Genomic DNA, 22,119 nt, shown 5'->3' on the forward strand with positions numbered 1-22,119 from the left:
TCTTCCTCACATCTGACCTCACACTCTCTAGCTTCACCTGAAGCTCACCTGTCACCCTCCTGGGCTCACTCTAACCCCTGAGAGCAGGTCACCCGCTGGGGGTGTACTTGGGGCTCCAGTGCCCAGTGCCCCCCAGCCTGTGCAGGTGAGAGGTGACAGAGCTGTGACCTCCCCCAGGAGTGCCCGGCGAGGGGCAGTGGTCACCGACAGACGCTGGGGGGAAGGCACCCACTCAGCCCACCCCAGGCCTGGAGAAACAGAGCCGAGCCAGGACCTCCGCTGGAGGGAGAGAGGAGCCAGGTAAAACCACCAGGGCACCACCTCTGCTGGCCTGTGGGGCGGGGCCACTGTGTGACCCGGGGCAGGGCAGACACGCCTTGCATTTTCTGCCGGGCCCTGAGGCCCTGTGGGCAGGGCTGTGCCTCCCCTGTCTGTCAGACCTGGATGTCCCTGACTTTATCTCCCAAATCAGATTTGGAATGGAAGGAGGTGTCTCCCTTCTCATACAGGCACAGCCCCTCTCACGTGGGGTCTTGGGTCTGGGTCCCCTGCTGTCTCCCAGTGGACTTGAGGTCCACCAGAATGGTCTCCCCACCACACAAGGTCTTTAGGGCCTGGCTGTGCCTCCCCCATTGGGCGGGGGTCTCACCTCACTTACCCTGCCCAGGAGCCTCCATGCGGGGTCTGGCCCTGGCTCTGGGGCTCCGCCTGGAAGTGCTGTCTTGCAAAATTCTCAGGGAGCCCAAGATCGGGGGGTCTGGCTTTGTCTCTAAAGAGATCCTGGGTTCTCAGGACCCCCCACCTCCGACGGTGAAGCCTCAGCCCAGAGCTGGCCCCACAGACAGCGCCCAGCCCTGCCTGGAGCTGTCCACAGTGCTGACCCCTCACCCACCCCAGCTGCTGCCCTCTGGGCATGGGTGTCGACTGGGCAGGGAAGGTGGACCCTGCATAGCAGCCCCCTGTATGGACACCATGCAGTGACCAGCCCTGCCAAGGCTGCTGGAGCACGTGGTGTCTCATTGACCCTCTCTGGGGGGCTCGGAAGGGCTGAGACGATGGACCAAGGTTCATGTGGGGTTTTCTAAGTGGTGGGACCCACGCTGCACTGGAGGCCAGAGGCCCACAGCCCCTCCCCCTCCCCCAGCCCCAGGGAAGGGGATCCTGGGGGCTGGAGCCCAGCCCAGAGCAGCTCGGGGTCCTAGAGCAGCAATGGGCGTCACCCAGCACCTCACCTCATCCCCGCCTGCCCAGCCGGCCCCCAGTTCCGCTGCACGCCCCCTACACCTGTGGACATGATCTTCCTGGTGGATGGGTCCTGGAGTATCGGCTACGGTCACTTCCAGCAGGTCAAAGACTTCCTGGCCAGTGTCATCGAGCCCTTTGAAATAGGGCCAGATAAAGTCCAAGTAGGTGGGTACCGGGCCCCAGGCCTGGCCAGACCCCTCCTGAGGAGCTGGAAGTGGGGCGGATACTGGGCAGCCTCCTCGGGAGAGCAGGGAGGTGCTCTCTGCAGCCCACTGGCCCACTGTCCAGCCTGGGCAGGAGGGGAGGGGCCCCACCGCACTGGAGGAGCAGCCGGCTCCTGGGGCCAGTTCTGGTGGCTCCTCTGGGTGGGAAGCTGGGGCTCAGCCAGCAGGCGCCCTCTCCAGTGACCCTAGGCCAGGCTGTGTGCAGAGCAGGAAGCTGGGTGTCTTGCCCAGCTCGGCACTCCAGCAGGCTGTGTGCACCCCTCCCTGAAAGGCTTGACTCAGTACAGTGGAGACCCCCAGACAGAGTGGGACCTGAACACCTTTGGCACTAAGGAGGAGGTGCTGGCAGCCATCCGCGGTCTCCGCTACAGAGGGGGAAACACCTTCACAGGTCTGCCTGGGCCCCGTGACCCCACCCTCGGGGGTCTGCTCAGGTCTGTCCTGATGCCCCTCACCCCGTCCTATGGGTCACCCTCCCAGAGTTGCAGTGTGTAAACCAGGCCCAAGGGCTGGTGAACGGCGAGCCTGACTCACGCCTCTGTAGAGGGCATGTCAGCCCTGTTTGTCTTTGGAAAAAACACAGTGTCTGTCAGGCCAACTTGCTGAGAGTGATGGCTCCTCGATCATAGAAGCTTCTGGGAGGGGCCCACCAGTGGGCTTGGGCATGGCCTTAGTGGAAGCCTCCCCCTCGGGGTGCCCCCCACGGGCAGGCCCCTCCCTGTTCCCTCGATGCTCCCAGTGCTGCTGCCAGCTGGTGGAGGGGCAGGGTGTGGGGCACCAGCCCTGGAGCTTGGGGTGCCTTTGAGGGAAGGAGAGCTGGTGTCCCTGCTCTCCCAGCACTACCAGCCCAAGGGGGCCAGGACTGCATGGAGGGCAGAGTGCTGGGGTGGATGGCTGGTGGAGCCGTCTCTGGCGGGGAGGACTCAGGAGGGGCGTGGGGGCCGCCTGCACTTCTTTCTCACTGCATCCAAGGCCTGGCCCTGACCCACGTGCTGGAGCAGAACCTGAAACCCATAGCGGGTCCCCGTCCAGAGGCAACCACGGTGGTGATCCTGGTGACAGACGGCAAGTCCCAGGACGATGCCCGCACTGCTGGCCACGTCCTCAAGGAGCTGGGAGTCGACGTTTTTGCCGTGGGTGAGCAGCCCCCAGGCTCTCCCTGGAGTTCTTGCAGTGGGGTGGGCCCCTGGCTGCAGGTGGGAGTCTGCACCCCGGCTTCACCTGGGCTGGAGGTCTCGTGGCCCCTCTGAGCCTCCGCCGCGCATCTGCGAAGGGGGAGGATGAGTCTCGGCTCGGAGCAGCTGCGTGACGATGCACGAGAGCGAGGAGCTACGCGTCTGTGGGCGGGGCTGCTCCCTCCCTGGCCAGTCGGCCAGTTTGCAGCACGGTCTGTGGACGTCTCCCCGCCCCGCACCCCTCAGTGTGGCACCCGCTGCCCCACGGCCCAGCCCGCCTTGGGCCTTCCTCTGCTCGCTGCTCTGGCCAGTTATTAACTCTGTCCCTTGAGAAGGAAACCTTAGATTTGGGGGCGGATTCCTGGGAGCAGAAACCCTCCTTGGTGCCCCAAATCCTCTGGCACATGCCCCACCCCAGCCCCCGGGTGTGCAGTAGCTCACCAGAGTGTGCTCAGGACCCCAAAGAAAGCACACTGGCCTCCCTCCTTGCCACAAATGCCACGAGACCCAGGCAGGCGCAGCACAGCCTGAGAGGGGCCGTCTGGGCTCCAGCACCCCCTCGCATTCGCCCCCGGGCTGCCGCCTGTCACTGGGACACGCCGGGTGACCCCATCCTGGGGCCTGTGGGGTCTTGGGTACATGGCTTGGGAAGGGACCCCCCCAACCCACTGAGTGACTCAGGCAAGGGGCCCAGTGGTCCCGTTTGTAAGATGGACCCAGTGCTGAATGGGCATGTCCTCACCCTCCGAACCCCGTGGGCAGGCGTGAAGAACGCTGACGAGGAGGAGCTGCGGCTCCTGGCATCCCAACCGCTGGACATCACCGTCCACAGTGTGCAGGACTTCCCCCAGCTCGGCACGCTGGCCGGCCTGCTCAGCCGCCTCATCTGCCAGAAGGTCCAGGGCAGGAGCCCGCGCGGGGGCCCAGGTGAGCAGTGGGTGGTGATGCGAGGGCAGGATCGCCCACAGCAGCCACTTTGAGCAGAGGAACAGGGGCCCGTGGCTCCTGTAAGGAATGCCCTGAGCCCCCTCTCACCCCAGTTCTCATGGCTCTGAGGGGTCTGCACCCCCACCTGGGGAAACGCTGTCCCTGCTGGAAGTGGCTGCCATGGGGAGCAGGTGGACCTGCCAATGCCAGCTGCCTGCTGGGGCAGTTGACCATCCCCTCCCTTCCCACAGTGACACCGGCAGCTGCTGCTCCAGCCCCGGACCCCCTCTCTGCTCTCACCAGCCTGGTCCTGACTCAGGTGACCTCCTCCAGTGTCCACCTGTCCTGGAGTCCAGCCCCGAAACCACCCCTCAAGCATCTGATCGTGTGGCGGCCTTCCAAGGGCGGCATCCCCCAGGAGGTGAGAGCTGGCCCCTGCCTGCACCCGCAAAGTCAGGGCCCACCGTGGCCAAGTCAATGTGGATTGAGCAGAGTGGGTGTGGCCCTGCCAAGCCTGCAGCCCCCACAAAGCCAGACCCTGAGAGCACCCTCCGGTGGCCGCGGCAGGCCAGAGCATGCGGGCACTCACCTCTGATGACAGGTTTGTGGCCAACAGCTGCCCTGCTCCCGGAGCCAGGGATGCCGCTGTAAAGGAAGCAGGGGCCGACCCCAGCCCTCACCTGAGCTGTCTCCCTGTGCCCCCAGCACCCCTCCCTGCCCGTTCCATCGCAGCTCCTGTTCCAGGTGGTGGTGGAGGGGCCTACCTCGTCTGCAGAGCTGCACAACCTGACTTCCAGTACAGAGTACCTGGTGTCCGTGTTCCCCGTCTACGAGGCCGGGGTCGGCGAGGGCCTGCGGGGCCTGGCAACCACAGGTGGGCGGGTGGAGGTGGGCCAGGGCTCAGGGAGGGGGGCCTACCCTCACCCACAGCATCACCTTGGAGCCTGGCACCAGCAAGGGTGGGGCAGCAAGCAGTCCTGAGTCTTAACCCAGGTGAGGGCACCTCCCCCAACTTGCTGTGTGACCGAGGCTGAGTCACTGGGCCTTTCTGCCCTCAGTGTTCTCTTCTGAACCCAAGCACCATCATTTGTGTCATTGCCACCATCACACCGCCCATTCCTGTCACAGCTCGCAGGGTTTATGCAGCTCCCGCCCCCCTGGCCTTCAGGCCCCCAGAGAAGCCATGAGCCCCTTCGACAGCTTCATTGAGATGTGGCCTACAACTCCCCCACTTCAAGTGTGCGATTCAGTGGCTGTTAGTGTGTTCACAGTGGTGCGCCCATCCCCACAGTCACCCTTAGAGCATTTTTGTCACCCCAAAAGGAGACCCCCTATGCATTGGCTATCACCCCCAGTCCTCCCCACCCCCCAGGCCTGGCAACCCTGATCTCTGTCTCCAGGGATTTGCCATTTCTGGGCATTTTATAAAAATGAGACCACACGGCCTTTTCCATCTGGCTTCTTCCTGGGGCCCTTGTATCCCCACCCGCAAGGCAAGTGGCCTTAAACAGAAACCCCAGGGGTGGCCGTGTTTCCCCAGAGCTGTGAGCCTGGAACTTGGCCCAGATGGAGTTTGGGGACAGACTGAGACTTGTCTGTGGGGCCTCCCCGCCCGGGGGCTGTTCTCCGGGCTCTGTCTCGTGCAGACGCATGCACAGTGCGCTTCGAGATCCTGGGTAGGATTTCTGCCTGGGCCGCGTTCCTAAGGCGCCCACTGTCCCCACAGCGCCTCTGCCGCCACCCCAGGCACTGACCCTGGCCGCAGTGACGCCCAGAACCGTGCATCTCACCTGGCAGCCAGTGGCCGGGGCCACCCACTACTTGGTCTGGTGCTCACCTGCCCCCTCCAAGGGCGAGGCGGACAGGAGAGAGGTGCGTGACCTCAGCCTGTGGGGATGGGGCGGGGGAGGAGGGGGCCGGCAGGGGCCAGCGTGTGTGCCCTGACCCTGCAGGTGCAGGTGGGGCGGCCAGAGGTGCTGCTGGACGGCCTGGAGCCTGGCAGGGACTACGACGTCTGGGTACAGAGCCTTCGAGGGGCAGAGGCCAGCGAGGGCCGGGGCGTCCGCGCCAGGACCCGTGAGTGCCTGGCCCCATCAGGCTGCCACCCCCTCGCACTCCCGGGAAGAGGCCCACTCTGGTCCCCTGAGCCTTCCACACAGTGGAGGATGCCAGACCCTACCTGGTGGCCCCACTAGCTCTGGCCAGCACCCACCCTTCCCCCATACACATGGGGAGGGAGCGGCAGCCGGTCCCTGAGGCCTTGGTGTGCTCCGCAGCTGCCCTGGCCTCCACCAGCCTGGGCTTCTCGGATGTGAGCCACGACTCGGCCCGTGTGTTCTGGGAGGCCACCCCAAGACCTGTGCGCCTCTTCAGGGTCAGCTACGTCTCCAGCAAGGGCGGCCACTCCGGGCAGGTGAGAGAAGGCCCCACCTGGGACCCAATGTCTTGTGGGACCACCGCAGGACCTGGCATCCAGGGCAATGAATTGTCCACAGGGGGCCCAGTGCCCTCAGCCCTCCAAAACCCCCGCCCCTGGTGCACTCCAGCCTTGGCCTGGGGCAGGGGGAGCGCAGAGCAGTGTGCCAGCCCTTGGGGACCCCAGGCTGGCAGGGGCGGGGAGGAGACAGACATGAGGCAAAGGGTCAGATAGATATGTGTAGATGACTGTGTGATGTGTGCAGGGGCACGTGGTGTTGTGAGAGGCTGTTTGGGGGGTGGGCGGGGTGATTGAGGCCCCAAGGACCCCAGTGTGGTGGGTCCCGCATCCCACGCCCCCATCTATGCCAATTTCCCCATTCTAGGGGTGGCCACGGGGCAGTCCTGGCTAGCAGGTCCCGAGCCTGGGTCTCCATCCTGGCAGGGGCTGCCTACTCCCTGGCCTGGGGAGTCGGCTCCAGGCCCTGCGGGTGTCCCCACCTGCCTTGCAGACGGAGGCTCCTGGGAATGCCACGTCGGCCACCCTAGGCCCCCTCTCCTCCTCCACCACATACACCGTCAGAGTCATCTGCCTCTACCCTGGTGGCAGCTCCTCCACACTGACCGGCCGCCTGACCACACGTAAGTAGGCAGACGTTGAGGGGTCCCCAGGCTGGGCTGCATCCTTCTGCCCCGACAGACAGTTCAGGTCAACACGGATGTTGGGGTGTCTGCTCTGTGCAGCGCTGAACCAGGTGGGGACAGGCAGACAGGTGTCACGCTGGGGTGCAGGGCCCTCGAAGGGACCCAGGGTCCCCAGGGCTGAGCAAAGGCGGGGGCTGGGGCACCTTTAGGAAGCAGGGCCTGTGCCCAGCCCGCAGCCCAGTTCTGGGAAAGGGGTGTGTGTGGCACGGCTTCCGCGTGGGGATGGGGGTGTCCTCTGCCCCCAAGGGCCTTCTCTCCAAGGGTGGCCCTGTGCTAGCGAAGTCTCCCTCTTCCATCTTCCAGGGAAAGTCCCCAGCCCTAGCCAGCTGTCAGTGACAGAGCTCCCTGGGGACGAGGTGCAGCTGCATTGGGCAGCCGCAGCGGCATCCGGCGTGCTCGTCTACCAGATCAAGTGGACACCCCTGGGAGATGGGAAGGCCCATGAGGTGTGGGGTGGGGAGAGAGGACCACCCCCTTCCCACACCCCAGCTCTGGGGCTGCTCAGAGCCCAGTGCAGCTTCTTGGGGACACCTGCCTGCCTGTGGCTTGTGAGCCGGGCCCCAACGTGGACACTACTCCACAGAGTGGACACCTGGTCCCTCCTCTCTGCAGATCTCTGTCCCTGGCAACCTGGGCACAGCTGTCCTGCCCGGCCTGGGGAGGCACTTGGAGTACGAGATCACCATCCTAGCCTACTACAGGGACGGGGCCCGCAGCGACCCTGTGTCCCTCCGCTACACTGCCCGTAGGTGACCCCTGCTCTGCCCCTCAGCTGTGTGGGGGGCAGGAACAGCCCAGAGGGACCCCAGACTCTCCTGGTTCCATGGCCCAGGACCCCAAACTCCCAGAACCGCTGATAGGCAGTTCCCCAAGCCCCTGACCCTCTGGCCTGCCCCCTTGGGTCCCCAGGGCCTCCCTGAGCCCTCCGAGCAGGTGTTCTGGGGGTGGCTGAGGATCCAAGTCACCCGGTGTGGTGACAGTGCTCAAAACAGTCCCAGAGCTGACCTCGTGGCCCTGTCTGTGCCAAGAACACGGGGCAGCAGGCGTGGTGGGGGACTGTGGGGGCAGTGGGGGCAGTGGGTGTGGTACAGGGCACGGGCTCCCACCCCCTGTGCTCTCCCCACAGTCAGCCGGAGCCCACCCTCCAACCTGACCGTGGCCTCCGAGTCACCCAACAGCTTGCGGGTCAGCTGGACGCCCCCGAGTGGCCACGTCCTCCACTACCGGCTCACCTACACGCTGGCCTCAGGCTCAGGACCCGAGAAATCGGTGGGTCTTGGTGGAACCAGAAAGCTGTCTCCCTTGTGGGCCCCTGGGTCCTGGGGGCGATGGGGCCAACACAGCCCACTCTGCCTGTTGAGAGTGGCAGATCTTCCACGGTAGGACGCAGAGATAAAAGGGATCGGAGATGCCTAAACGAGCAAAGACACTCTAGAGGGGCTGCTCAGGGGAGCTGTCCCCCCAGATCTCTGTTCCAGGACCCAGGAGCCACGCGATACTCCCCGACCTGCTGGCAGCCACCAAGTACAGGGTGCTGGTCTCTGCAGTCTACGGAGCAGGGGAGAGTATGGCTGTGTCAGCCACAGGCCGGACAGGTAAGCGGGCACCAAGACCCCAGACCCCTGCCAGGCTCAAGAACTCCAGACACAGCCAGGCCCCAGACACTCAGACCTAGGCAGGCCCCAGACCCTAGCCACGCCCCCAGATCCCAGACCCCTGCCAGACCCAAGACCCTCAGACCCAGCCAAGCCCCCAAACCCCAGACCCAGCCAGGCCCCAGACCCTTAGACCCAACCAGACCCCAGACCCTTAGACCCAGCCAGGGCCTCAGACCCCAGTTGGGCACCCAGTCCCCAGGCCTCAACTAGGCCCCCAAGACCCCAGGTGGACCTCCAGACCCTCAGACCCAGCCAAGCCCCCAGACCCCAGTCAGACTCCCAGATCCCAGCCAGGCCCCAGACCCCAGACCCAGCCAGGCCCCAGACCCAAGCCTGGCCCTCAGATGCCAGCCAGGCCCCCAGACCCCAGTCAGGCCCCAGACCCCAACCTGGCCCTCAGATACCATCCAGGCTCCCAGAACCCAACCAAGCCCCAGATGCCAGCCAAGCCCCCAGGCCTGAGACCCCAGCCAGGCCCCAGACCCCAGACCCAGCCAGGCCCAAGACCGTCAGACCCAGCCAGACCCCAGACCCTCAGACCCAGCCAGGCCCCAGACACCAGCCAGGCCCCCAGACCCAACCAGACCCTGACCCTGGCCAGCACCCAGAAGTCCAGAACCTGCTTGGAGGGGCCACTCAGCAGGATGTGTGGGCCCTGTCACTCCCACATGGGGCCCAGTGCTGCAGAGGGAACTCAGAGTTTTCATGTGAAACCTTCCATGTCGTAGAACACCAACTGCTAACCGCAGTGTTAACACCACCCCTGTCCAACCAGCCTTGTGCAGCTGATGCAGCCGGGGCTCCAGCTATAACCTCACCTGCAGATGCCCAGGCCTGTGTCCCTCCTGTATCCGCGTCCAGGAGGTGTGGGGCAGATGTCCAGCCTGTGGGTGTGGGCAAGCCGAATGCAGATCCCAGGGCAGGTGGGTGGACGTGCCAGGGCAGCTGCAGCTAGAGTCCAGGGCCCACGGGCTGGCCCTGCCTTGATGCTCCCGGCAGTGGATATGGCATCGGTTGTCCTGGGGTCCTGCCACCTGCAGGCCAGGCCCAGCTGAGAGGAACCTATTGCTTTTGTTTTGTTTATGCTGATTCTCTTGGACAGTCGCAGACGCTCAGACCAGAAGGCCCTCGAAGGCTGGTCAGCCTGACCGCCTCATCCCCTTCCTGAGACCATCTAGTTTTGGCTTGAATGCCCCTGGGGAAGGGGGTCTCGCTACTCAGTGGGCAGCTGCCGAGGCTCCGCACCCTTCCCATTAGAGGGGAGAGCTGCTTCTTGCCCTCTGGGTCCCAGTTCCTGCCTCACTCACCCGTAAACACTTCTGAGCACCTACTATGCACCCGGCAGCGGAGTAGGCCTTCCAGCCAGGCCGCAGTGCCGCACATGCCCCTGATGGGAGTGTCTGCGCACCCAGGCGTCTCCCTGGCCCTGCCGTCTGGGACACGTCGGGGTGGCTGGTACCCTCTTGGGAAGTGGCCCCCAGCGAGAACCCCCCCCCAGCCGGGCACCGTCTTCTGGGGGCGTGGAAGTGAGACTCCCAAGGTCGCAGGACGCAGCCCTGTCGTTTCCCCATCCCTGAGGCATGGAGACCCAGGCCTGAGGAGACCATTGACCCAAGCCCCTGTCACCTCTCAGCAGCCTGCCAGGCCCTCCACGCGGATGGCTCCCTCACAGGTAGGCCCCGCCCTTGAGTGACAGCTGCTCCCTCTCCACCCCCACCTGCTCCTCTCGGGTCCTCATGGGGAGGGTGGCCTGGAAACAAGAGGACGTGCGACAGGCAGGGCGCACACCTTCCAGGGGCATCCTCACGTTGTTGGCTGGTGCCTTTGTTCCCACAAAGGCTTGTCCAAGGTCGCTCGTCCAAGGTCAGGGCTGGGACGTGGCAGAGCAGAGGCAAAGCTGGGGCCCCTGGGTCCTGTGTGGCCTCTGCTAGCCTCTGCTGGCCAGGAGCTGGGCGGTGTGAGGGGCGAAGGGGTCACAGTGTCTTTAGTTCTTCGTGGGTCTGAGACCCTCACCAGAGAGGGCCGACGTGTGGGCCCCACCACGGTCTGCGCGGACTGGGGCGGTGGGGGCAGGTTGCGGGGAGGGTGGCCCTTGAGGGCGGAGTCTCCCTCGGGGTCTCCAGCAAGCAGCAGGGCTGTGGCTGCTCAGACCCGCTGCAGAGCAGGGCCTGCTTCTGGCCGGCGGTGGGGCAGGCGAGGCTGCCCGCTCCTGCCCTGTGGCCACACTGAGCACCCAGAGAAACAAGACCTTTCGTTTACTTCGTGCCGTCAACGCTGGGGAAGTCACGGGCACTTTGAGCCGGCCTCAATGGGCTGGGCGGTGGGACCACCGCTGGGCTCTGCTGGGCGGGTGGGACACGGTGGTGACACGGTGGGTGGGGGCCGACAACTGCGAGCACAGAGGAGCGGGCAGTGCTGCCTGTGTGTCCTTTCCCCGGTCAGGATGGAGGCAAGGGGAAGGGACGGCTGGGGCGGGGGTGCCAGTGGGGGCTCTGGGCACCTGGGTGGACCCCTGCCTGCCACCCAGGCCCTGAGCTCCCAACTCCCACCCACCTGAGGGCCCCGTGTTCCCCTTCTGGACGTCTTCATGTTCACCCAATCCCGTCTCTGCGTCCCTGTCTCTGTCTCCCTGTCCTCCCACCTTGCTATCTCTATGTCTCTGTCTCCACATCTGTACGTCTCTGTCTCCCTGTCTCTATGTCTCTGTCTCCCTCTCTCCCCACCTTGCCATCTCCACGTCTCTATCTCCACGTCTCTGTCTCCCTGTCTCTATGTCTCTGTCTCCCTCTCTCCCCACCTTGCCATCTCCACGTCTCTATCTCCACGTCTCTGTCTCCCTGTCTGTCTCCCCATTTCCCTGTCTCTTACCAAAGCTCTTGCCTTTGGCTTTCTCTCTCTCCTCTCCTGCTCATTGCCGTCACCCTGACACCTGGTTGTCCTCTCTTACCTCCTGCCCCTCCCCCCCGCACCTCCCATCTCTGACTGACCCTCGGTCCTCCCCGCGTCTGGTCCAGGCTTTGACCTGATGGGGGCCTTCGGCCTGGTGGAGAAGGAGTACGCCTCTGTCCGCGGTGTGGCCATGGAGCCTTCGGCATTTGGCCCGACTAGGACCTTCACACTCTTCAAGGATGCTCAGCTGACACGCCGGGCCAGGTGGGAGGGCGTGGGACGGGCTGTGATGTGATGAGGGGCAGGCGCAGTGGGGGCACCCACCACGTCCCCACATGACCCTCCAGGGGAGGTGGCGGGAGGCAGAAGTGTCCAGGCCCAGGGCTCCATCCCCCAGAGCCAGCCAGGCCCCGGACCCGTCAGCAGTCGGTGCTCACTCGGCATGTGGGCTCCAGAAATTCGATTTTTACCTTAATGAATCTCACGTGGGTGGAATGAGGCCACATGTGGGTGCTTTTCCCCACGTGGCCTGACGATTGGTCCAACCTGCAGACTTCTGCAAAGGAGCCACCAAATTTGTCCCCTTGAGAACCCTGCCTCCTGTGGGCGTTTGATTTGATGAGGCGAATCGGTAAATGTCCTAGCTCGTCAGAAGCAACTGCTCTGACTCCGCTCGTGACGACTCGGGTCAAACAACCAGCCTCTGTGTTAGTGAAAATATCTGCGATCGTAAATCGAACTTTGATATGCAGGGCGTCATTTTTTCTTAAGTTAAAATGTTTTAAACTACAAATGTCTGTCACAAGCTCTGTAATAGAAATTTGAAAACTACAAAATATGTAATTTTACAAAACCCACCCAATGCTAGTAAGATTCAGGTCTGTTTCTCCCCAGACAGCGCTAGTGTGGCAGGCACGGCCACAGTAGGCACCCTGGGCTGGCCCCATCACACATGGCGTTTCGTGGCTGAACTGATGCCTGCCCACCGTCCCTTCACCACCCTCTGCCTCCTGCCCGATCTTTGCTGTGTGCACCCCCTGCCGTCTGTCCCCACTTTCGTTTCTTTTTGAGGGGGTGCAAGGTGCACTTTTTGTGCAGGGGGCTAGCGCCTGTCTCTTCCTCGATGGCCCCTCCTCCCGTCCGATCTTTAATCTGGGGCTTGGAGCCCCAAGGTTTACACAGCTGCAGTCTCTGCTCCTCGTCCCCCGGCTCCGACTCTCGCAGCAAACCCTGAGCAGACGAGGAGGCCGCGGAGGTTGAATGCTGCGGTGGCTCTCCCGTAACTGTCCCTTTTCTGCAAATGACAGACTTCTCCCAGGGCCTCACAGTGTAATGGGTGCTTCACGTTTGTCTGTCTGCACTTCTGGAGCTCACAGCCCAAGAGGTGGGGTGGACGGCCTTACAGGTGTGGCCCCCCAGCACAAGTGTGGCCCCCCAGCACAAGTGTGGGCCCCAGCACAGGTGTGGCCCCCCAGCACAGGTTTGGCCCCCCCACCATGATAACTACCATGAATGAGACTCCAGGGCCACTAAGAGTGGAAGAGATCCCTCCCTGTAATGGGGACAGGAAGGCTCCCTGAGAAGGTGGCAGATGAGTAGAGTCACTAGGGAGAGAATAGGGGAGGGGAAGGGAACCAGGAAGAAAGAGAAGCATGTGCCAAGGCCCTGGGGCCAGTTCCAGCAGGAACATGGCTGGGCTGGGTCTTGTGGGCTCTTGGTCATCCTGAGTGCAAATGAAAGCAAATGGGGAGGGTACACTGTTAGGAACAGTTTTACTGGGTGACCCAAGACCCTGTTCCCTGCCCCTTCCCACCCTCCAGCCCCCTGGGTGGGCACTGGCCCCGGTGTAGATGCCCACTGCCCACCCAGTCTGAGCACTCTGACAGCAGAGCTGCCTCTGGGCTTGTGGGCTCCTGACCCCCCGGAGACAGTCCCAGGGACCCTCCTGCAGGTCCCCTTGACTTGCATCCTCTCCACCACACAGAGACCATGAGGAACGGGGTCCTGGCAAGCCCTGCCTGGGACTGTGGTGGACACTAGCTGTGGTGGGATGGCCTTTGGTCCTGGCCGGCCCCCGGGGACAGAGTGTGTGCCATGCCCTAGGGGCACTTCTTGTTGACTCCTTCGATAGCCCTGGGGGGAGTTCCCCATGCCACTCATGGGGAAACCAAGGCAGGGGAGGCCCCAGCCTGGCCCGTGGACCCCTGCAGCTCTGCAGTCCTGGGGCCTGGGGTCTGGGCTCTGGGGACAGCAGCACCGCGGCTGGGCGCAGCCTGCTCTCAGGCCCGTGGTGGCCCCACCTCTGCCCCACAGCGACATCCACCCGGCCGCCCTGCCCCCGGAACATACACTTGTCTTCCTCCTACGCCTGCTCCCTGAGACACCCCGCGAGGCCTTCGCACTGTGGCAGATGACGGCTGAGGACTTCCAGCCTGTCCTGGGGGTCCTGCTGGACGGTCAGTCCAGAGGGAGGGCGGTGGGCCTCGGTCGCCCCTCGAAGCCCTGCAGGCTGTGGGTCCTGGGCGATGCTGCCTCTGGCCCTCAGCGGGGGGCAGGTGTCCCATGGGGCTGCTCTCCGCAGCCCAGCCTTCAAGGTTTGGGGAGCACTGGGGTTCACGCCTTCGTGGGGGCCGCCCCTGTTCCACTCTGGGGGGCGTCAGGTCCTCCCTGTCCTCTGCCCCAGGAGGCCTCACGTGCTCCTCGCCCCACTTCACAGCCAGCAGGAAGTCGCTGACCTACTTCAACCACGACCTCAGGGCCACCTTGCAAGAGGTCACCTTCGACCTGCCCGAAGTGAGGAGGATATTCTTCGGGAGCTTCCACAAGGTCCTGGAAGGTTCTGGAAGGATCACAGTGGGCCTCCTCCTGTCTGAGACCCTTCCCGGCTCCCCAGGTTCTGGAACAGACCCCTCCATGGGGCTCTGCACGACGAGGCCGCCTCCCAACCGTAGGCTGCCCTGGTTGCCATGGCTACCCCCGAATGCTAGAACCTCCCTTGAGAGTTGCACTAGCCCGTCTGGGGTCTCTGCCCCTGCGGTCCCCTCTGCCCTGGACATCCCCATCTTAATTTGGGTTGAAGAGCATCCCAGCCCTTCTCTCTGGGTCCCACAAGTTCCTGGGAGGGGCCTTTGGCAGGTGTCATTTGGTCCATTTTGCAGAGGGGAAACTGAGGCCCAGTGAAGGGGGGGGTCCCATGAGAGTTGGGGTATGGTCAGGCCTCAGGTGATGGGCATTGCCACCCTCCCAATCTGGCCCTGGCCTCGTGAGCAGGGACGGATGCCCCTCCTGGCTGGGGCTGCAGGAGACCCTCCCGTGGTATCCTGTAGGTGCACGTGGCTGTGGGCCGCTCCAGGGTCAGGCTCTACGTGGACTGCCAGAAGGTGGCTGAGAGGCCCATAGGGGAGGCTGGCAGTCCTCCCGCCACCGGCTTTGTCACGCTGGGGAGGCTGGCCAAGGCCCGGGGCCTCCGGAGCAGCTCTGCCACGGTGAGCCTGGGCCGAGTCCTGCGAGGCTGGGCCAGTGGGGCGAGCAGATTCCTGCCCCAAGCTGCACTGACTGACCTGCTCTTCCTGCCTGTAGTTCCAGCTCCAGACGCTGCAGCTTGTGTGCAGTGACTCCTGGGCAGAGGAGGACAGGTGCTGCGAGCTCCCTGCCTTGGTAGGTGGGCAGTGCCCTCCCAGGCTGTGGAGCCTGGGCAAATGGCCATCCAGGGCATGGGTGCTGGGAGAGATCAGGGCAGGCTTCCTGGAGGAGGCAGCCTCCAGGGGCAGAGCCAGAGCTCAGGCAGCTGGATGGGAGAGTTCTGGAGATCCTGCAGCAGGGCAGGCTGCAGAGGGCCAGGGAGCCCCCAGCTGAAAGGGTGGCTGCTGCTGTACCACTTCGCTTTTCTAGGGGCAGGTGTGAGCAGGGGCCTGCCGACTCCCCATGTCCCTACGCTGGGCTTGACATGCTGGGGGCCTATGAGGGAGTCCTGTCTGGGGCTTGTACTGGACAGCCTGAGGGGTGGGCGCCCAGGATGGGGTCCCCTCCCCTCCCCCCAACCTCCCAGATGTGGGTTTGGAGGTTCCTGGGACCCAGATGTCGATGGCTACCCTGAGCTCTAGGGTCAGACAGGAGCCTAGCAGAGGGTCCACATAATGAGCAGGGGTCTTCTACCTTCCAGAAGGATGGAGAGACCTGCCCGGCCTTCCCTTCTGCCTGCACCTGCTCCTCAGAGAGCCCTGGGCCCCCAGGGCCACAAGGACCTCCAGTGAGTCCAGCAGCCCCTGCCCTGGAGGTGACCAGGGACTCCTGGCAACATCTCACTGCCACTGGCAGATGAGGGTGCCCCCTCCTACGCCCCTAGCTGGGACGCAGGCCCCATCAGCCGTCCCCAGGCCTGCAGCTCAGATGGGACCCACTTCATGAGTCTCCTGGCTGCCTCGTCCACCCCCGGCCCATGAGCCTGCTGCTGGCAAGCCCCTTCCTCCCACTGGCCTCCCTCTCCCAAGCCGACTCCGCTCTGGTGTGAGATCCAGCATGTCCCCAGTTTCCCCACTGAGGTGGGGGCAGAGGCCCAGCCAGTCTGCAGCACTGTGCTGGTGGGGGCAGGCTGGTGTGACGTGGCACTCTGGGCCGTGGGGCAGCCCGGAGGAGGGGGGCCCTTCCATCCAGGCCCCAGGGGAGGCAGCTCTCCAGGCCCTGGGCCCCACATGGGGCAGGCCAGCCCCTCTGCCAGCCCAAGGCTCCAGGGTGCTGGGTGAAGGTCAGTCACCGAGCTCTCACTCGGTGCTCATTGGTCCACAGACCTCAGCAGGGAGGGGCCAGGGTTTGAGCTTGGACACCCCTGAACCCGAGTCCGCACCTAACCAGCGGCCGTGGCAGGGAAGGACAGGCCAGAGTGCCCTCGCCCCAGAAGCCCCTTCCCCTTCTCCACCTAGAGGTGGGGCTGGAGTCCAGGGCAATGCTGGGGCCCCGAGGTGCACCGGCCTCGCGGGTGGTGCTGGGGCTCAGCCCTGCTTGCACTCCTGCAGGGCCTCCCCGGGAGGAATGGAGCGCCAGGAGAGCAGGGCTCCCCAGGGCCCAGGGTAAGTCGTGGGGAGTCCTGGGGTGGGGTCCTGGATCCCACCTTCCAGAAGAAGCCCCCAGCACATTCGCAAGCACGCAGGAGTGAGCCCCACGTGACCTCCCCCAGGCGTAGGGGCTCCCCAGCTGGGAGCAGGTACCCTCCCCTCCTCAGTGAGGGGCCAGCTCCCCACCCTGCACCCGAGAATCAAGGAGAGTCACAGGAGTAGGTGAAAATGTCTGTCCACGACATGTGAATTTGTATCTCTTACAAGCAGCTTGACACCCTTTGGAAGTTGCTGGGGTTTTCTGTTGGACTCTGGTCCTTTGGCCCCTTCCCCACGGGCTCCCTGTCCCGTCCATTCCTGGAGTGCCCTGTGCAATATGGGAACTGACGCCCCACACCTGGGGGCTGAGGCCGACGAGCTTTACGCCGTTCTGTCATCCTTTGACCTTGCTGGCCGTGTGCATGTCTGTGTAGCTTTTTAAGGTGACCTTTATCTGGTCAGGCTTATGGGTCTGTCTGCCGTGGGTCCTGCCTGTCTCGGTCCGTTTCGGAAGCTCTTCCTCAGTCAGAGCACAGAGGCACTTCCTCTCGTTCCTTCCAGAACCTTTACACATTCAAACGTCAGTTTCTCTAAATTTATTTTGCGTAAGGTGAGACCACCGCCCAGTCCTCACCATACTGTGATGGACCACCAGCCCCTCCCTGACTTAAGCTCACTCTTGATCCCAAGCTTTCCACAGGCTCAAGTCCCCAGCGGTGACTGCAGACAGCCTGCCGTGGCTGCTGTCCAGGTGGAGACCCGTTCCTGGCGCTCCCGGCTCTGCCTCCGTCTTCCCAGAACCTCGGTCTCCATGTGTTGTTTTGTGCTCTCCTTTCTTACTCAACAATCTCATTTGTAATAATTTATTATTTTCACACGGCTTTCTTGGAATTTCCTGGTTTAAATTTACATCACCTGAAAAACATTACTTCACTTTCTCCTTTTCAATTTTTATGACTCTCATTATTTTTTTTGTGATGGTGTTGACGAAAACTCCAGAATTTTGTCCAAGAGCAGCAGTGGTAGCAGACCCGCTCATCTTGACTGAATGGAAAGGCCCCACTGTCCATCCACTGAGTGTGGTGCTGGCCTGGGAACCGGGACAGGTTGTTCTGTCCTGTGATAGTAGAGTCCATTCACAGTCAGGGGCCACATAATGATGTTTCAGTCAACGACGTATCGCACAGGCAGCTGTGGTCCCGTAGGATCAGTGCCACAGAGCCTGGGTGTGTTGGAGGCGCTACCTGCCGGGTGTGTGTGAGTAACTCTGATGTTCGCTCGACAAAGAGATCGCCTAATCACGTGTTTCTGTGTGTCCCCGTTGTTAAGTGACATGTGGTGGTATTCTTATTTTATAATGAGATTTTAAAAGTCAAGACTGGATATTAAATAAGATTTAGTGCTTCTTCAGCTGCTATGGACACAGTCAAATAATTTTTCTTCTTGGAGCATTGGTTTAGTGAATGATTTAGGTTCACTCCTAAACACTGAACTCTTCTTGCATCCATTAAAAAGCCAGCCTGGTCACTGAGAGCTTCCTGTCCATCAAATGCTGCAGGATTCCGTTTGCTAATGTTTTATTTAGGGTTTTTTTCTGATGTTCATAAATGACAACGTCTGCTGTTTTCTTTACAGAGTTTGGTACGTTGATCTGCTTAATTCACAAAAATTGTTTGAAAGCATTCTCTCCTTTCTTCCACCGTCTCAAACTATTCAAGTAGCGTTGGTGTCTTTCCCTTAGAGGTCTGCTAGAAAGTTCAGTGAGGTCTGAGTCTGGTGTTTGGGGTTCAGAGCTCTGTGACTGGTCCGTCGGGGTTTTCTCACTGTCCCCCCAACTCCCCCACCACTGGAAACCCGAGTCAGGGTCGCGGGCTGGCCTGGGGCTGGACAGACTGGTTTATATTTCCCGACTCCTGTTCACTAGCTCTGTGACCCGTGACGCGACCTTGGCGAGTTCCTGGCTTTAGGTGGGGCCGTGGCAGGACCCCTCCAGCGTGGGGCAGTGCTGCTCATGGGGTCCACATGGGTCACCATGGGAGGGACGTGAGGGGTATGAGACCCCTGCCCCAGCTCACCCCTTCCTTTGTCCTCAGGGAATGAGAGCAGACGCCTCCGTGTGGGCCTGGGTCTGGATACCATGGCTGGCCGGAGGCCTGGGTGGGCCACTGAGGGCAGGATCAGGGAGGGGCTGCAGGAGGGGCTGCGTGCCTTCTCAGCCCTCCCCCTGTGTCTCCAGGGAGAGCCAGGACCACCCGGACAGATGGGACCCAAGGGTCCTGGAGGTCAGCAGGGGTCGCCAGGGACCCAGGGTCGCACCATACAGGGACCCATGGTAGGTTTTGCCTCTCCTCTCCCTCCTGCTCGCTGTCACCCACCCCAGCCCTTCTCTCCCCTCTGCCTTGCTGCCCAGTCCGTCTTCCCCTCCAGGGTCCACCAGGGGTCAAAGGCGAGAAGGGGGACCATGGACTCCCGGGCCTGCAGGTAGCGGGGTCAGACCACACTCAGGGCGTGTGGGCAGGGATGGCGGCACGTGCTGGGATGCAGGTCTCAGGGACTGGGCCTCCTCCTCTGGGACAGACCCTGGCCCTGGCCTGGCCAGCCGCCTCTGTTCTCTTCCAGGGCCGGCCCGGCCACCAGGGCTCCCCCGGAAAGGTCGGCCTCCAGGGACCAAAGGTGGGAGAGAAGCTCATCCGGGGAGGGTCTTGAGATGGAGGCTATGGAGGGGGCTTTCTCCTCTCCACCCCCCACTTCCACCCCATCCTGCCCCCACAGGTGGTCTGGGCGGGGGGAGGGAGCATCAGTCCTCGGGGGGCAGGTGTGGCCACTGGCCGGGGCGGGGGCAAGCCCCGAGCCTGGCCGGCCTTGTCTGCTCTCAGAGCAAGGGGCAGGTATGCAGCCCGCCTTCACAGGGTGGGTCATGGGGTGTCTGGGTGCTGCTCGCGGGGGCCACATGGGTCACCATGGGAGGGACGCGTCGGGTAGGGGCCCCCTGCCCCAGCTCACCCCTTCCTTTGTCCTCAGGGAATGAGAGGCCTGGAGGGGACTGCTGGCCTGCCCGGACCCCCCGGACCCAGGGTAGGCACCGCCTCCTCCTTGAGCCCCCCATGCCCGCCCCCACCACTCCCCACAAGGTTCCTCGGGGCTGAACTGGACAGTCGGCCACATCCTGGCTGCAGCCTGGTCACCCCCAAGTGGGGACCTGGGGAGGCCTCTCTCCCCTGGGCAGAACCTTCTAGGGCTCTGCTGGACACATGGGTGTCCTGTGCCCTGGAGTATGGCAGCAGCCGCTCTGGCGAGGGTTTTTCTACCCCCACTGGGCAGTTGGTACGGCACCCCAGTCACGCCTGCACCTGATTCCACACGGCCAGGAGGTGCCTGCTCCGGATTGGCCTGGGGAGGGCAGACAGGTGAGGCTGGCTGTGGGGACATGGCCCAGGCCCCCTTCTCCCCTCTGTGCGTCCAGAGCAGCATGATACCCCCTGGCAGCCCGAGGACACCCTGTGCTCAGACACCCTCTCTCCAAGCCCGGCGGTCAGTGCTGAGCTCAGTGCCTGGGAGCTGCTCCACAGCGGGGTCTGGGGCAGGCAGCCCGGCCCCCACCAAGATCCTGCGGGGGCCTGGCCTGTGGTCACGCTGGGGACAACTGGAACACAGCCAGGGGTTGCGCAGTGCAGAGTCAGCGCCTACGGGTGGCGTGGGTGGGGTCTGTCCTGGCACAGCGTGGGGACAGTGGGGCCTGGGCAGGGTGATGACGTGCAGCCTGCAGGAGGCTGGGGACAAGCAAGGGGTCTGGTCTTGGTCCAGGGCAGTGGAGACCGGGATGTCCGGCAGCCAGGGTTGGAGGGAACAGGGGTCAGACTTGCCGGGGCTGCAGCCAAGCCCAGGCTCTGCATCTTCACAGGGCTTCCGGGGCGTGGCAGGGGCCAGGGGCACCAGCGGGGAGCGAGGACCCCCAGGGGTCGTGGGGCCCACGGTAAGTCCCCTCCCCACACCAAAGGTGAGAGGGAAGACGAAGGTGTGCAAACTTGTCCTTGCTGACCACTCGGGCCTCGCTGACCGCTCGGGGACTTCCTGCTGCCAGCACACTCGTAAAGCGAGGCCTGCGCAGGGCTTGGGTTTGGGGCTTGTGGGAGTAGAAAGCGGGGGCACCCCTGCAGGCCAGGACAGACCAGGGCCTGGGGCAGGGGATCTTGTGGGCTCGAGAGGGTGGGGGCTCCAGCAGGTTCCCGGGAGGTAGAGGGAGGTGAGCCGGGGTAGGGAAGTGCTCTGAGCCGCCTGGCTGGCTTCTAGGCCTGGGTGCTGGCTCTGGGCCCTTCAGCATGTCTGCTCTCCCCCGGGGCAGCGTCCCAGCTGCTGGGGAACAGCTGGCATTGGCAAAAAGTGGGTCCTTTGCCCCTGAGGATTCCCTGCCATCAGCCCTCCTAGACCAGGGATTCAGGATGGGCCCTCGGCTCTGCCCGCCCTGCGGGTCTTGGAGGCTGGTCTCCCTCCCGCTGTGTGGACGGGACCCCCCACGCTGTGAGTGGCAGTCAGGTCTGCCTGAAGTCAGGAGAAGCTGACCCAGGCCGGCTCAAGGCCTCTACTGCCCAGAGCCCCTGGGGGCTTGTGAGCGGGTGGCGGGAGTCCAGGCTTCTCTGCTGGAGTCCCTTAGCGTGTCACTCTGCTGACCTGCTTTTCTCCGTCTCCTCCTGCTTCAGGGGCTGCCGGGGCCCAAGGGGGAGCGGGGAGAGAAGGTGAGTGTGGCCAGCGTCTGGGGTCCAGGTACTTCCCGAGGGGTCACAGGAGGCACTGGCGTGCACACTGGCCAGGCTGGTCATGGCGCTCGGCCACATGGCCTGTCTTCCCTCACAGGGCGAGCCACAGTCTCTGGCCACCGTCTACCAGCTCGTGAGCCAGGCCTGCGAGTCTGCCATCCAGAGTGAGTGGCCCAGCTTCCTCGTGAGGACCCCTGAGCCTCCCACTGCCCTCCCCCCATCTCTGTCCTCACCCCCACGAGGCTGGAAGGAAGCCCCGGGGCCCAGTCACCAGGCACACCCAGCCTGGTGGCCACTCTCCCCAGCCATGTGCAGAGCAAGGGGAAAGCAAGCGAGGGTCTTCCACGTGCCCGCTGTCCTGCTGATGGCCCTTCCTCACCTCCGCCCCTCAGCGCACATGCTGAAGTTCAACTCCTTCCTCCACGAGAGCACCAGGCCCCCCATGCCCATCTTGGAGGCCCCCAGGCCCCCCGGCACGCCCAGCGAGGCCCGGCTCCCTGGAGAAGGGGGTCGTGGTGGTCACCGCCCTGAGGCCAGAGGTACCAGGCCCCTGGGGGAGGGGTCTGGGGGGACTGCAGCTCTCCCCTGAGGGCTGGGGCTGGTCACTCTGTGTGGACCCCAGCAGCCCCAGCACCAGCCCCCGGGGCCCACACGGAGGTTGGTCACCACAGAAATGGAGGCTGCCTGGCTTCCTGGGTTCCTCGAAGCAGGCCCTTCCCCAGTCTCCCAGGAAGCCTGGGCTGGCGCCATGTCCCCGCCCTCTGTCCCTCCCATCGGTCCTCTCCTGCACGCACACTCCTTCCCCCACTCCTTGTCTCGGGACGAAGCAGGAGGCTTGGTCCAGGGACCCTGTCGTGCGTCCGTCCCTCTGACTGGGCTGCAGTCACAGCTCAGGTGCTGAGATGGATGGGGAGACGGAGCTCATGGGCCTCGGTGGGAGAGAGGAGACAGAGGGGGTGGGACTGTGGTCAGGCAGGAAGGACAGTTCTGCACTGTGGGCAAGAGGGGGTCCCACCTCACCCCTCCAGCTGTGCATT

General features: G+C 63.6%; 1 protein-coding gene across 13 annotated transcripts in view; it reads left to right on the forward strand.

Annotated features, from left to right (window-relative positions):
* Window positions 1-22,119, forward strand: part of COL20A1 (collagen type XX alpha 1 chain) — a 33,299-nt gene that overhangs the window by 10,071 nt on the left and 1,109 nt on the right. For 4 of the 13 annotated variants that reach the window (XM_070486267.1, XM_070486272.1, XM_070486263.1 and 1 more), the window contains 31 exons: window positions 178-300; window positions 1,252-1,410; window positions 1,741-1,860; window positions 2,442-2,606; window positions 3,407-3,571; window positions 3,823-3,992; window positions 4,277-4,445; window positions 5,298-5,443; window positions 5,524-5,647; window positions 5,848-5,984; window positions 6,499-6,628; window positions 6,995-7,137; window positions 7,304-7,436; window positions 7,818-7,960; window positions 8,157-8,286; window positions 9,983-10,021; window positions 11,364-11,502; window positions 13,552-13,694; window positions 13,955-14,064; window positions 14,565-14,723; window positions 14,818-14,895; window positions 15,401-15,487; window positions 16,251-16,304; window positions 18,565-18,660; window positions 18,756-18,809; window positions 18,948-19,001; window positions 19,350-19,403; window positions 20,230-20,301; window positions 21,026-21,061; window positions 21,180-21,246; window positions 21,475-21,621. In XM_070486267.1, the coding sequence (XP_070342368.1) occupies window positions 178-300; window positions 1,252-1,410; window positions 1,741-1,860; window positions 2,442-2,606; window positions 3,407-3,571; window positions 3,823-3,992; window positions 4,277-4,445; window positions 5,298-5,443; window positions 5,524-5,647; window positions 5,848-5,984; window positions 6,499-6,628; window positions 6,995-7,137; window positions 7,304-7,436; window positions 7,818-7,960; window positions 8,157-8,286; window positions 9,983-10,021; window positions 11,364-11,502; window positions 13,552-13,694; window positions 13,955-14,064; window positions 14,565-14,723; window positions 14,818-14,895; window positions 15,401-15,487; window positions 16,251-16,304; window positions 18,565-18,660; window positions 18,756-18,809; window positions 18,948-19,001; window positions 19,350-19,403; window positions 20,230-20,301; window positions 21,026-21,061; window positions 21,180-21,246; window positions 21,475-21,621 (3,546 nt within the window). Of the gene's footprint in view, window positions 1-177; window positions 301-1,144; window positions 1,411-1,740; window positions 1,861-2,441; window positions 2,607-3,406; window positions 3,572-3,822; window positions 3,993-4,276; window positions 4,446-5,297; window positions 5,444-5,523; window positions 5,648-5,847; window positions 5,985-6,498; window positions 6,629-6,994; window positions 7,138-7,303; window positions 7,437-7,817; window positions 7,961-8,156; window positions 8,287-9,982; window positions 10,022-11,363; window positions 11,503-13,551; window positions 13,695-13,954; window positions 14,065-14,564; window positions 14,724-14,817; window positions 14,896-15,400; window positions 15,488-16,250; window positions 16,305-17,018; window positions 17,937-18,564; window positions 18,661-18,755; window positions 18,810-18,947; window positions 19,002-19,349; window positions 19,404-20,229; window positions 20,302-21,025; window positions 21,062-21,179; window positions 21,247-21,474; window positions 21,622-22,119 lie in introns of those variants that run through there. The other 9 variants (XM_044748470.2, XM_070486270.1, XM_070486269.1 and 6 more) reach the window with 7 other exon arrangements.

The sequence above is a fragment of the Equus asinus genome, chromosome 15 (genome assembly GCF_041296235.1).
Source record: "Equus asinus isolate D_3611 breed Donkey chromosome 15, EquAss-T2T_v2, whole genome shotgun sequence".
NCBI lineage: Eukaryota > Metazoa > Chordata > Mammalia > Perissodactyla > Equidae > Equus > Equus asinus.